This window comes from Canis lupus, chromosome 10 (genome assembly GCF_011100685.1).
Source record: "Canis lupus familiaris isolate Mischka breed German Shepherd chromosome 10, alternate assembly UU_Cfam_GSD_1.0, whole genome shotgun sequence".
In the NCBI taxonomy this organism is placed as follows: Eukaryota; Metazoa; Chordata; class Mammalia; order Carnivora; family Canidae; genus Canis; species Canis lupus.
This window is the reverse complement of record NC_049231.1, coordinates 57,773,564-57,788,372: the sequence shown is the minus strand read 5'-3', so window position 1 is coordinate 57,788,372 and position 14,809 is coordinate 57,773,564. Positions and strand designations below refer to the sequence as shown.

Here is a 14,809-nt window from a genome sequence, read left to right as displayed (position 1 = left end):
TTATTTTTATTTTTTTTTAATTTTATTTATTTATGATAGTCACATAGAGAGAGAGAGAGAGAGAGAGGCAGAGACACAGGCAGAGGGAGAAGCAGGCTCCATGCACCGGGAGCCCGACGTGGGATTCGATCCCGGGTCTCCAGGATCGCGCCCTGGGCCAAAGGCAGGCGCCAAACCGCTGCGCCACCCAGGGATCCCCAAAATAGGCGTTTAATAAATATATGTAGCTGAAATGAATGAATCTTTATTGAGCATATAAATTCTGTGGCTTATGCCTCTACAAGCTGTCCCTAGTATTTTTCATTTTCATATTCAGCATAGTAATTCTTGAAAGCATTATATTCATCAACTACTGAAATCTGTAATCTTTCAAATCTTTGACATCCTTAAATATTGTGGGATCATTTGAGTTTATGGCTTTTCTATACAGAAATTGTTAGTCTGTGTATACTTTAGACACAGAATACCAAGGTCTGCTGCGGGCCTTAAGTCTCTTTCTTCTGCTTATATATGAACCAGAATGAAAAGTTCTGGTTTAGACTTGTGTGTTCCTGCCCTGCTAGTTTTATTATTAGGGCATGGTATATATTAATTGAAGCATTGACATTTATCTGTGACCCTTTCAGAGTCCAAGGGAATTTTTTTTTTAACATATTGATATGTTAATTCATTAATAACAGCTATGTTATTTTTCAGCCTGGTCTCAACATGCCCAGTATTATAAATGCTTACAATGGTGTCTTTTCTTTTTTTTCTTTTGGCAGATCGTTCAATTAGACCTCTCTTTCCAGCTGGCTACTTTTATGATACACAGGTAGATTCTGCTTTAGGTTTATTTGTTTCCAGATCAGTCAAAAATTACTTAATGAATTTCTCTCATACTACTTAGGCTAACTAACCATTGGAACACAAAATAAGAATTTTTGGTAATGCTGCTCTTTTACATTAAGTTTTCTAAAAAACTTCAGTTAATTTTAAAAATTAATATTTATTCAATGTCAATTTGAGTTGATACCTGGATTATGAGCTAGGAGTTAGCCAACCTAGGGGTGTGGGGGAAGCATTCTGAGCAGATAGAATGAGAAGCACAAAAGCTCTGAGGCAGGAAACTGATGAGTTTGAAAGTTTAGAGTGATTGAGAAGGGTGGGAACAGATCTGGCTGGGACTATAATGTTAGTGTCAGAGGCTAGGACAATCAATACAACTAATCTTTGTTACCAATTTTTTTGGGTCCTTTAAACTTCTATTAATATTTTGTGAATAGAATTCTCTTTCAGAATAATGAACCATATGCTTTAGTGAACTTTTATTTCTTTGATAAAAATATGCTTTGCAAATATACCTATGCAATGATGTCATTGCCTCAAGTAGTCTTTTTCTTTTTTTAAGAAGTTGTTTTCTTAAGTATGTGACATAGGCATATTATTGCAGTATAAAGGAATTCATCAGTTTTTTTTGTATATGCTTATAAACAGAAAAACAGTATTATTATGTAATAGAAATAGCTAACATTTACTGAATATTTTCAACATGCCCAGTATTATAAATGCTTTAAAAATAATATTTCCTATAACTTTCAGAAAACCTTTTTAGAAGATTCTGTTATTTTTCTGTTTTAAAGATGAGGAAACTTTTGAGGCTTAAGTAAATTGCTGTAGTCAGGCATCTAGTTAAATGACAGCCAGAAATATGACTTCAAAGTTCATGCTTTTTATTTTTAGAGATTTAATTAATTAATTAATTAATTAATGAGAGACAGAGAGACAGAGACAGAGACACAGGCAGAGGGAGAATCAGGCTCCCTGCAAGGAGCCTGATGTGGGACTTGATTCTGGATTCTGGGATCATGCCCTGAGTCCAAGGCAGATGCCCAATCGCTGAGCCACCCAGGTGTCCCATAGCTCATGCTTTTAACCACACATAGTGCTCCTTTATTTTAGCCCAAAATGTTAACCAAAATGATAATCCTCCTAAATCAAGTACATTTTTATTCTTAGTGCTCTAAATTTTCTCCCTTGTACCAGGTACTTTGTAATCTATTAGCAGTAGATGGAGTTAATGAACCTGATGTTTTAGCAATTAATGGTGGTAAGTATAAAAATCAAGATTAACATTATCACTGTTTAAAGAATGAAACCTTTTTGTTTCAGCCCTTATTTTTTTTTTTCTTTTTCTTTTTTTTAAGCTTCTGTAGCTCTCTCATTATCAGATATTCCTTGGAATGGACCTATTGGTAAGTTAAGATTTGAAAAACATATATATATTTTTTTGTTTGTTTAAGATTTTATTTATTTATTCATGAGAGACAGAGAGAGAGAGAGGCAGAGACATAGGCAGAGGGAGAAGCAGACTCCATGCAGGGAGCCTGATGTGGAACTAGATCCCAGGACTCCAGGATCACGCCCTGACCCAAAGGCAGACGCTCAACTGCTGAGCCACCCAGGTGTCCCTGAAAAACATATTTTTTTCTTGAAAAAGATGGAATCATGCTTATATAAAAATGATTCATTGATTAAATAGGTTTTGAATATCCTAAATATCAGATACCAAGCTAAGAATTGAAAGAAGAAAGGAAGTCTAGGAATAGTTCTTGTTTTCAGTGTAAGTAGGGGAAACAATCAAATAATTATTTATAAACAATATTATAAAGGTATAGTGAAAACACTAAAAAAAAAAAATAGAGAAGGGTGGGTTTAGTCAGGTTGTCAAGGAGGGCTTCTCAGAGTACTCAACATTAAAGGTGAACCTTAGGAGGATCAAATGGTAAGCATTTGCCTTGGAAAAGGATGTCTAGTCAAGAAGAACATGAATGTAATCACTGAGGCATAGAAAAAATGATGTATTTGAGCAACTCAGAATGTTCCTTGCGGCTGTTGGGTAGGGTGGTATAGGACGTTCTGTGGGCCTTAAATACCATGGGAGAAATAGGATTTTATTGTAGTCACAATTGAAGGTAGAGATTGAAGCTATCACTGGAATAGTGTCTTGAGAACTGAGACTTTTTTTGGAAAAAAAAAAAATGGAGACTTTTTATTACACAACTATTTTGATATATTTTAGGGGCAGTGCGCATAGGAATGATTGATGGAGAGTGTGTTGTTAACCCAACACGGAAAGAAATGTCTTCCAGTACTTTAAATTTAGTGGTTGCTGGGGCACCTAAAAGTCAAATTGGTAAGTAGTTTAAGTATTACATTTGTTCGGGATTTTACTGTAAGTTCTAGCTTCTTAATAATGCATTTATAGTCTTCTGTGTATGTGTGTTTTGTCACTTAGCCATAAAGATTTTTGTTCTGTTTTATTACTGCCCTTTTTTGGTGGTGCTCTTGCTCCATATCAAACAAAACCTAAAATTATAGAATGTGATAAAGCTTCAATTAAAATATACAAGAAATCTTTATTTACCAAGGTAGTTTTGGTAATTAATTTTAGACTAATAAGCTAGTCTAAAAATTGAATTTCTAAATCTGGTAGTAAATTGTTTTATTAGTTTAAATATGTTAATTTAGCTAATTCATCATTGAGAACCTGTTTAATGTCCTCTGAGAAAAAAAGGTGACCTATTTCTGGTAGGTAGAAAACTAAGAAATGCACTGATCATAGGTCACTCTCCTTATAACAAAAATATCATAATTGTATGAATGAAAATTGGCCCAGTTCTCTTGAAGAATTGGCTTTGACAGTCAGAATGACCTGTGTTTGAACCCAGTAACTACATATTGTTAACTGTATGACCTTGGACAAATTAATTAAGGTCTCCATTTTTTCTACTGCCTGATACTTAGTGTCTGGGACTTTCTGACATGGGATTTTCTGATACAGAAATATTTTGATAAAATATAAATGTAAACTATTCAGTATTTTTAGTACTTTTTTGTACAATTAATGTGTGAAACACTTCATTTCCAGCTTCTTTTGGAATAGTGGTCAGTAATGGAGATAGAATCCGGTACTATATGGTAGATAAAACACATATAATAGGGGTTGTATGTTATCTACATATTGGTTAGGGAGTGTGTTGCTAAAGTAAGTAACAAGGGAGTCCAGGACAGAGTAGCTCCATGATATCTTTTTTTTTTTTTTTTTTTTAAGATTTTATTTATTAGAGAGCACACAGACTTAAACACACACACATATATGTGTATGCACCAGTGAGGGGAGGGCAGAGGGAATCTCAGGCAGATTCTGTGCTGACTGTGGAGTCCGTCCCAGGGCTCAATCTCATGACCCTGAAATCATGACTTGAGCTGAAATCATGGGTTGGACACTTAACTGACTGAGCCATTTAGGTGCCCCTGGCTCCACAATATCTTAAGAATTCTAGATGATTCCTTCCAGTTTTCTGCTCTGCTGTCCTCAAGGTGTGCCCTTCATCTTCATGCTTATGAACCTGCTATTCAGGCTCTGGCCAACTTACCTGATGTATAGACAAAAGGAAGAAAAAGGTATACGCCAGCTGAATAAGTCACTCTCCCTTTCAAGGAGCTTCCCTAGAGCTCCCACATACCAGTTTTCACTAACATCACACTAGGCAGAACCATTAATGCAGGATTGCATTCTTGACTACAGGGGAAGCAAGATTCTAGCTCCAAAAGGTGAGATTCTTACTGTGGGGAACTATCACAGTGTAGAGAGAAAGAGAAGATTTGGGGAAGATTCTGAAGATTTGGAGAAGCTATGAATAACAGATAACCCCTACATACTTGAGCAAGTAGGGTGCCTTGAGCAAAGTATAGGTTTACTTGGTCTGCATATGAATTTTTTTGTTTAAAGTTACAGTATTCATTACTTTCACTAAGTAAATTGGTTTGGCTACTTAATAGGGCATTGTGAAGATTAGTCAGGATTTGTAAAATGCCTAGCATAATGCCTAGTACATGGTAGGCATACTGTTAATACCTGCTGTTATCATTAAGACACAGAAATAAACTTGCTTCTTAATGGCCATAAATATATAGCCTCTACCTGCCTTAGACTTTGAACCCCTCTAATTTTATGTAGATGTTGGAGGAATAAACTGAGGATTTTTGTTGCATCTGTGGCATGCTGTAAAAACTAATAGGCAACTTCTAGCTTGCTCTTCTTACCTCTTGCTCTCTAGATGGACGAATTAGACTCTAGAGACTGCACAAGGCATCAGAAGGTTGTTTTGAGTAACTAGGAGAAGGTTGAGAGTGATTCAGAGACAACCGATAGAGACTGGTTTCAGAGATTACCAGCTCCTTTTTTATGTCTTCATGAAGATATTCAGCTAGTTCTCTGCTTTCATTTTTTTTGTTGTTGTTGTTCTCTGCTTTCATAACAGTGCACCAAATATACATTTGACTTCATGTCCATTTGTTAAAGTTATTGGGCCCAAGTCCCATACCATCATCATGGAACTTCTGGGATACAAAAATACAGAAAAGTCCCATACCATCATCATGGAACTTCTGGGATACAAAAATACAGAAAAGTAATTGCTGCCATTCCATTGTTAAAATATTTAGTAATATAAATCTTTAAAGTATGACCTTATAGGGCAAGAATAATTTATTTCTTTGTGCTCTTGGCTGCTAGATAACTTCAGTAGCCATCATTCTGCACATTCTGCTTGCTTTTAACTGGTACACTAAATAATTACTCATCTTTCTATGTATGCTAGGATATAATTTAGGAAAAAGTATACCAGTAACAATTTTTAAGATAAATTTGTATCTAGAATTCATAGTTTTCAACTAATCTCAAAACTCTCTAATCTTCAACTACTGAAATGGTTAACAGTTTAGACCAATCATTTAGACAACCTTTTTTAGTGTAAGTTTTTAGTCTGTAACACAGTGCTGTCCAGTAGAACCCTGCTATGAAGTAAATGTTTTATATCTGAATATGTGGCTACTGAGTACTTGAAATGTGGCGAAAGTAGCTTAGGAACTGAATTTTTAATTTTATATAATTTTAATTTATTTAAATGCAAGTAACCATATGGAGCTAGTAATTGCCATATTGGACAGCACAGGTCTATAGACACAAAACTATAAGGAATTTTCTTAAATATTTTTTAAAAAATGAATTGTTTTGAAGAAGGGAAAGCAACAAAGTCTGAGGAATATTAAATTTTTTTTACCATATTATTTCTTCCTTATTCTCTTTTAAGACAACTTACTGAGGTATAATTTACATATGTCAAAGGCATTTTAAAAAATCTTCAGTTAAGTTTAATTCTGCAAAAAGAGAGAGAATGTCATGGGAATACTAATGAGAATAATATAACCATCTCAGTAACGTTGTGTCAGAAAAGCTGCTTTACACCTCAAGTGAAATATTAAAACCTTACTGTGCCTTATCCTCCCCATTTGTAATATAATCATTTTAATATTCCTCTACATTTAGGACCACAACAGGCCTTATTATAATTCTTGCTTTTGCTTCAGTCATCAAACATAATTTAGAAAACTCAAGAGGAGAAGGAAAGTATATTGTATTGACCTCCATTTTTGCTTAATATTAAGGTACTTTTCCTTCCTGATATTCCATGGTTTCTTTCTTTCTTGTTTCTGTTTAAAGAACTTCCTTTAGCCATTCTTTGACAGTAGGTCTGCCACTGTTCTCCTTCATCTGAGGAGAATTCCTTCTTCCTAAATTCCTTCATTCCTAAATATTCATTCCTTCATTCCCTAAACATTTTCACTAGGTATAGGATTTTGGGTTGGCAGTTCTTTTCTTTCAGCACCTAAAAAATATTTTGCCACTCCCTTCTGGCCTCTATGGTTTCTAATGATAAATCTCTTATTTTAGTTGCTTTGCCCATATAGGTAAGGTGTTTTTTTTTCTCTGGTTGGTTTCAAGATTTTTTTTTTCTTTGGTTTTCAGAAATTTAATTAGTATATGTATTTCTTTGGGTTACCCTGTATAGGATTTACTCAGCTTTTTTGAATCTGTACATTTATGTCTCTGCCAAATTTGGGGAGTTTTCAGCTGTCATTTTTCCAGTACTTTTCAGCCTGCCATCTTTATCCTCTCTTTCTGGAACTCAGATGACACAAATGTTAGATCTTTTGTTTTAGTTTCACAGGTTGGCTTTGACTGTTGGAATTCCAACACACTATACAATACAAAAAGCACATAAGGAGATTTTTTTTTTTCAGTCTAGATTATACCTAGAAGCTTTACATATGATGATTTAGATAATAAATCTTAATGACAACACGATGTGATTAAACAGATTACACAATCTTTGTGCAAATTGAGGAGTGCCAGAAATGACACATGAGTAATCAGGAGTCTATCAGCCTGGCAGAAACTAAAGCCAAACCTGAAGACAGATTTTATTGGATAGCATGCTAGAAGTGATTCTTGGAACTCTCCTGCTTTACACAGGATTGTTTTTACTATTACAAAACCGTAAAAGCAGCCTTTTAATAATAGCTATGCTTCTCTAGTTGGCTTACTTAAAACAGTATCACTGCAAAAGATTTCCCCCCACCTGTGCAAGCATTTGACAATGTGAAAATGACAGAATTAAGGAAGGAGGACACATCAAATAATTGTTAAACAGAAAACATTTGTTGGATTCCTACTATGCTGTTATTTTAAAAATTTCAATTTAAATACATATTAAAAATAAATGCAGCTTTATGCTTTAAAGGTGGAATTTTATGATACTTGAATTATAAGGATGCAGTTTATTTTGTTTCATTATTTAATGAGAAATCCCTTATTAAATTAATTATTAAGGGATTAAGTAAATCCCTTAATAACTATAAACCTAATTTCAAATATTAAGGTTTCTTTATTCATTTATTGCTGTTTACGTTTTGGAAGTATGTTGATTCTAAGTAAAGAAATTAAAAAGGTAGATATACCATTAATAAGTAAAACTGATCTGTAGTATTTATATCATGTCATGATGCTTAAAAATGCTATACTGGTAAAAGGTTCAATGGCAATCTTTTTCTTCCCCCCTTTAAATAGTGATGATGGAAGCCTCTGCGGAGAACATTTTACAACAGGACTTTTGCCATGCTATTAAAGTGGGGGTAAAATATACCCAACAAATAATTCAGGGCATCCAGCAGTTGGTAAAAGAAATTGGTGTTACCAAGAGGACACCTCAGAAGTTATTTACCCCTTCATCAGAGATTGTGGAACACATTCATAAGTAAGAATATCTATACAAAAGAAAATTTGAAGTTGTTACCAATTTAATTTCCTCTCTGAAAAAAAGCTTACCATGGAAGCATAGTCTGTGCATTACTTCTTATATGACACCTTTTTCTATGTTAAAAGTGAGCACCATAATAAATATGAGCCTGATGCTTTAAAAAGGATAAAGCCAGTTCCCACTTCAAGGGCCCAAGTTTGAATCTCAAATGAAAGAGGGAGTGAGTTTATTGGTTAAGATTCAGATAATCTGCCTATCTCTATATGCCAAAGAAGGAAAAAAGAACAAAGTATATTTGAATATCTAAGGAAATTGTTGAGGTTCTTGAAATCAAGTATAACCACCTCTATATACTCAGTACTTACAATAGTGCCAGTACAAAGGCATGCACTCAGTAAATATGAATGAAATCACCAGAAAAATATTTCATTTTATTTCAAATAAATTGAAAAAGTTAGTATTTCCCTTCATATTAGTCTTACATCTATCAGTCAGAGACTAAAGAGATATGAACTGTCCCTAACAAAGCAGTTGCCTGCCATAACAGCCAAAATGGATAGAATAGAAAAATGAAGTTAAAAAAGAATGGGGAGAGAAAGTTTGTGTGTAAAAAAAAAAATCTAAGGTGAAATAAATTGAACAATTAAGAAGAAAGGAGGGCATATATAGTAAATACCATGTGTAAGTGATTTCCCTGACAGATGGGGAGAAAGAAATTTGTGTGGTATATTGTAATTAGCTGTGTTAAAGAACAATAAGTACATATTTTTAAATCTTTATGAAGTGCCTATTAAATATTTTAGCTTACTATTAAATATTGCAGTTTTATTTATAATAGTATTATTAGACTGTTAACAATATTATGCTGACATTTATTTTGTGCTTAAAATAGACTCACGATGGAAAGACTCTATGCAGTTTTTACTGATTATGAACATGATAAAGTAAGTATACCTGAATTTTGTCATATAATTGTTTGGGGAATTCTTTTTTCTCATAATTCACATGATTTATGAATTTTTATTAAAAATCTCTAAACAGAAAGCTAAATAGAAGCCTATATTTGCTTCTCCGTTCTCTTTTGTTGACTAATGCAAGTTTTAGGGAAGTGTGTAAATATATTTGAATGAATTAAACAGGTAATGTTTCTTGTAAATCAATAACCAGCTCTAATCTTTTAAAGAATACTACCAGAGGGGATCCCTGGGTGGCGCAGCGGTTTGGTGCCTGCCTTTGGCCCAGGGCGCAATCCTGGAGACCCGGGATCGAGTCCCACATCGGGCTCCCGGTGCATGGAGCCTGCTTCTCCCTCTGCCTGTGTCTCTGCCTCTCTCTCTCTCTCTCTCTGTGTGACTGTCATAAAAAAATAATAATAATAAAATAAAAATAAAAATAAAAAAATAGAGAATACTACCAGAGAAATCTGAGTACTGTTACAATGTGTTAATTGACTAATAATATAAAAATAGAAATGTTAAATATTGCCATGTATACTGAACCTCAGCTCTCTTTTAGATTTCTAGAGATGAAGCTATTAACAAGATAAGGTTAGATACAGAGGAACAACTCAAAGGTAAACTTTGTTTTATTAATTTAAAAAAATATTTAAAGGGAAAAATAGATTTTTAACATTTGTAAAACAATGTTTTACATTGTAAATAATTTGTAAAACTGATTTTAACAGTTGTTAAGACCTCAGAGAATCAGTTATTTTCATTATTCCTTAGTTTTATCTTTGGCAAGCTTGTGATAATGATGCATCCCAAGGTTACTGTTAAATTAACTTCTGTGACGGGCACCTCAGTGGCTCATTCAGTTAAGTATCCAACTCTTGATTTTACCTGAGGTCATGATCTTAGGGTTATGAAGCTCCAAGTTTGCTTAAGATTCTCTCCCTATCCCTCCATCTCTCCCCTGCACTCATGTGCACACATGTGCGCTCACACTCACTCTCAAAAATAAATAAAATCTTCAATCTGAATGTGTTCAGCACTACATCTGATATAGAGTGAGCACCAGGAAATGCTGGCACCAGTCTTTTCTGGATCAGGTTCTTATGATCTACAGTGGAAACTTTGTATCATGTCATTTGAAAATCTGAAAAATAATCTTTAAAATTCTCAAACTCTTAATCTGTGAAATTTTAATACTGAAAATATCTGGTTTGTGGTAATTAAATAGGTTAGTCATTTGCTTTTGTGTCTGTCACATACGAACTGTTCAAAAATTGTTGACTGATGGTGTTATTAATATGTGGATTTGTAAAATTTAGATTTTAGAGAATTTTGCTCTCTAGAAATTATTATGTGAATATCAATGACCATGTACTAAACATGACATTCAATTCTTTTAATTCTGCTGGTGGGTAAAATACCTCTCTCCTATCTTAAGATACCAGGATCACGACCTGAGCCAAAGGTAGATGCTCAACCACTGAGCCACTTAGGCGTCTCTCTGGCAATTTACTTTGTAAAAGCCTGTTTTTTCTTCTTTAGAATGGTGATAATAATATACTTCATAAATTGTTAGATTAAAGGCATTTAAAACATGGTATATTACATGGGTCATGAAAGAATTTGATAAATGTTAACTAAATAGGCAAACAGTAGGAATTTGTAATGTATAAAAAAATTATTTCTCTATTTGCAGACTATGATAAAAGTTCCTAAGGTAAAACATTGAAGGTGATTATTCTTAATCTTAAAAGGGTTATTCAGACCTTTTCATAATACAGCTGTGTTTGTTAGTCTCTCTACAATAGAGAGCTAATTACAAAGCATTATTGTTCTGGTAAAAAGCAAATTAAGTTCTCAGTAAAAATACATTTGAGGTATAATACTGTGTCCCTCCTACTTGAGAACATTTGATTTATCTATTTTGTTTGCTAGAGGACGAAATGTTCAGCATCAATTTCCCGGGTTTACTCCCACAGTTAACTGATTTGATACTATGAATTGAAATCTTATTTTCCAAAAAGAGAAAACCTTTGTTTGGTTTCTTTCTTTCTATAGAAAAATTTCCAGAGGCTGATACATATGAAATAATAGAATCCTTCAATGTTGTTGCAAAGGAGGTTTTTAGAAGTATTATTTTGAATGAATACAAAAGGTAAATATATCCTTTTTTGATGGAATTAAAGTATGTCTCTCTGTAAGTTGCCTTGAAAGTCGCAACTTAAAAAAAATAAAATAAAATAAAATAAAAAAGTGGCAACTTGCTCAAAGGAAGGAACTGGTTTTTTCAAGTGAACATTAAAGAATTATATTATAAATCAGTGTTGAAGAGTGTGTGGATGTGTTTGACTTATTCTCTGTGGGACTTATGTGTAGAACAGTGCTTCACAACCCTGAATGCACGTCAGAATTGCCTGCAGAACTTTTTTAACTGTACAAGTGTATGGATCACAACCTGAGATTTGATACAGTGGGATTAGGGTGGGACTCTGGGTACCTGAATTATTTTTTAAAGTTCTTAAAGTTCCATGGGTGATATGATACACAACTGGGCTTGAGAACTTCCTGGTAGGAATAAGAGATCATAGGTGATATTTCTGGTTTTGAATACTGCTTTACATCTTTCCTTTGTTACTATAGGTGCGATGGTCGAGATTTGACTTCACTTAGGAATATAAATTGTGAGGTAGATTTGTTTAAAACTCTTCATGGATCAGCATTATTTCAGAGGGGACAAACACAGGTAATATATGTAAAAAACTATAATTATTTGCTGATTACAGATTACTTAATTAGATCTAAAAGAAGTTATATAGGCACTCTAGATTTTTATCATGGCATGTAGTAATACCATAAAATATTTTTAACAGCTTATTTGAAGTATAATTGCCATCCAAGAAACTGCACATATTTAAAGTGTATGTTTAATAGGTTTTCACGTGTATACAACTGGGAAACTGTCACCAAAGTCAAAATAATGAACATACCAATCACCCCCAAAAGTTTCCTCCTGCCTCTCTATCATCCTTTCTTCCTACTACCCTCCCCTTCCTTTGGCAATTGTTGATTTGCTTTTGTCACCACTATAAATTGGTTTGCATTTTCTAGAATTACTTGGTATCTTTATCAAGTTTTTCTTTTAATCTTGATGCACAAAATTGAGTCACTCATACTCTTCAGTTTATAACATATTGTCATTTTTCATCTATTCAGGGCCTTCATCTGTTTTCTCTATTCAGCCTATACCTCAGTCCTATTCTTTTCCCTTACATAGGATCCTTGTATTTAACATATATGTGTATCCATTATTTTGTGTATGGTATTTGCTGTATCCCTCCTCCTTTTTCTTATTATTAGTTACTACTTTAATTTTGCCTATCAAATTGGTACAAAGTGGTATGTCCTTGCCTTTTTGTTTGTATTTCCCTGTGAGGCTGAGTGTCTCTTTATATAATAGCCAATCAGTGTGGCTCCAGGACACCCTCCAGCACACTCTTGTCACATAGATAGTGTCCTTGAACTTGAGCAGTATGGTAGCCCTGGTTCAGGTTTGCTGTTTTGTGAATTATCTGGTTATATCCTTTCTTCTTCCTATTTTTAAGCGATTTATGTGTTTTAAATATTAATCCTTTTCAGTAACCAGAATTTGAATATATTATCTTCCTCCTTATTGTAAGCCTTTTAACTTTGCTTGTGGTAACCTACTCTTCATCTAGAATGAACCTGAAATCTTTAGTTTTGAAATAGTTAATCCTTCCCTTTTTTATTTTGTGATTTTGTTTTGTCTTATTTAAGAAATCTTTCCTTTTCCCAAAGTCACAAAATTATGCACCTAGTTTTTCTATTAACTTTCTAGTTGTAGCTATCAAATTTAAACCATTAGTCTATTTTGGAGTTTACTCTTACATATTGGTGTGAGGTGGAAACTTCCATAGTGAGCCAATTTTACAACACATTTACTAATAATTCATTTTTCCTGTTGACTTATAATGTTGATTTATGATATTCAGTTTATAAATACATTTTTGAATGATATTCTCTTCCTTGTTCTGTGAATTTCTTGGGCCAGTATCACACTGTTTTAGCTATTATGGTTTGGGTGGTATGTATTAATATATGAGAAGCAAATCTTCCCTTTTTATTCTCCCCTTCCCCTCAAAATTGTCTTAGCTATTCTGGTACATTTGTTCCTTCATTTGAATTTTAGTATTATATTAAGTTTTGGGGGAAAAAATCTTTCTTGAGTTTAGATTGCTGTTGCACTGAATTTATAAATTAGTTTGAGAGAGAAATTATATTTTTACAATTTAATTACATACAATCTTTTCAGTAAATAGTCTCACTCTTGATTCAGGTTTTCTTTTATGCTTTTTAATAAATTTTAAAAATAACTCCATTAAGGATATCCTGCATACTTCTGTTAGCTATTCTGACAGTCTCAGCCTTTTAAGAGTGTTTAGTCCATTAATGTTCTATTTAATTACTAATGTGATTGTATTTAGCATTTTATTATTTATTTTTGTTTGCCCCATGAAAGACACACAGAGAGGCAGGGACACAGGCAGAGGGAGAAGCAGGCTCCGTGCAGGAGGCCCAACATGGGACTACATCCCGGGTCTCCAGGATCACACCCTGGGCTGAAGGTGGCACTAAACTGCTGAGCCACCGGGGCTGCACAGTTTTTTATTTTTTCTATTTTGCCTTCTTTTTGGATTAACCAAATATTTTTTTTAATTCAATTGTAATATGTCTATTTTTTAGCTATACCTTTGCATTATTTTTTTAGTGGTTAGTATAGAGAAAACAGTATATATCTCCTTAACTTTTCATTTTAGAGTTAATTCTGTACTACTTCACACATTATGCTCTAGTTGTTTTAGAAGTTACATCTACATATGATAAACTCCACAAGACAATGTTAAAACTTGTATATTAAATTACTCATTTTCAGAAATTAAGAGGGAAAATATAGTCTTCTTTATTGACCTACGTTATTTAAAATTTTTTTTCTTTTTTTGTATTTATAATTTCTGATACTTTGTATTTCTTCCTGAAGATCCACGTTTCCATATAGCATTTTTCCCTTTCATCTGACAAGACTCTTTTTCACTATTGTCCTGTGGACCTTCTGACAACAAATTCTTGTATTTCATTTACCTAAAGATGTCTTTATTTTGCCGTTATATACGAAGAATGTTTTTTGCAAGATTTAGATGCTGGGCTGATGCTTTTTTCTTTTAGCACTATTAAAAAAATGTTCTTCTGTTGTTTTTCCCCCCCGTAATAAAAGGTCAGGATGCATTCAAATCATTGTTCTCTGTATACTATTTATTGTCTTCATCTGGGTGCTTTCCAGATTTTCTTTGTGTCTTGGTTTTCAACAATATAACTGAAAAGTGTAGTTTTCTTTGTGTTTATCATGCTAAGGGTTTTCTGAGCTTAAACCTGTAAATTTGTGTCTTTTGTCAAACTAGGGATTTCAGCCATAATTTTTTTTCATATTTATTTATTTATTCATGAGAGACATAGGCAGAGGTAGAAGCAGGCTCCTTACAGGAAGCCCAGTGTGGGACTCGATCCCAGATCCTGGGATCACGCTCTGAGCCGAAGGCAGATGCTTAACCGCTGAGCCCACCCAGGTGTCCCATAATTTGAAATCCCAAGATTTCAGCCATAATTTCTTCAAATATTTTTTCTACCTATTCTCTCTTA

At 33.6% G+C, this 14,809-nt stretch overlaps 1 protein-coding gene across 1 annotated transcript in view; it reads left to right on the top strand.

Moving 5' to 3' along the window:
- PNPT1 (polyribonucleotide nucleotidyltransferase 1) overlaps positions 1 to 14,809 on the top strand; it is a 42,773-nt gene that overhangs the window by 8,750 nt on the left and 19,214 nt on the right. Inside the window, exons 5-13 of the mRNA XM_038551300.1 lie at positions 765 to 814; positions 2,026 to 2,089; positions 2,187 to 2,234; positions 3,062 to 3,175; positions 7,955 to 8,141; positions 9,037 to 9,088; positions 9,660 to 9,717; positions 11,156 to 11,252; positions 11,738 to 11,840. Of these exons, the coding sequence (XP_038407228.1) occupies positions 765 to 814; positions 2,026 to 2,089; positions 2,187 to 2,234; positions 3,062 to 3,175; positions 7,955 to 8,141; positions 9,037 to 9,088; positions 9,660 to 9,717; positions 11,156 to 11,252; positions 11,738 to 11,840 (773 nt within the window). The remainder of the gene's footprint in view (positions 1 to 764; positions 815 to 2,025; positions 2,090 to 2,186; positions 2,235 to 3,061; positions 3,176 to 7,954; positions 8,142 to 9,036; positions 9,089 to 9,659; positions 9,718 to 11,155; positions 11,253 to 11,737; positions 11,841 to 14,809) is intronic.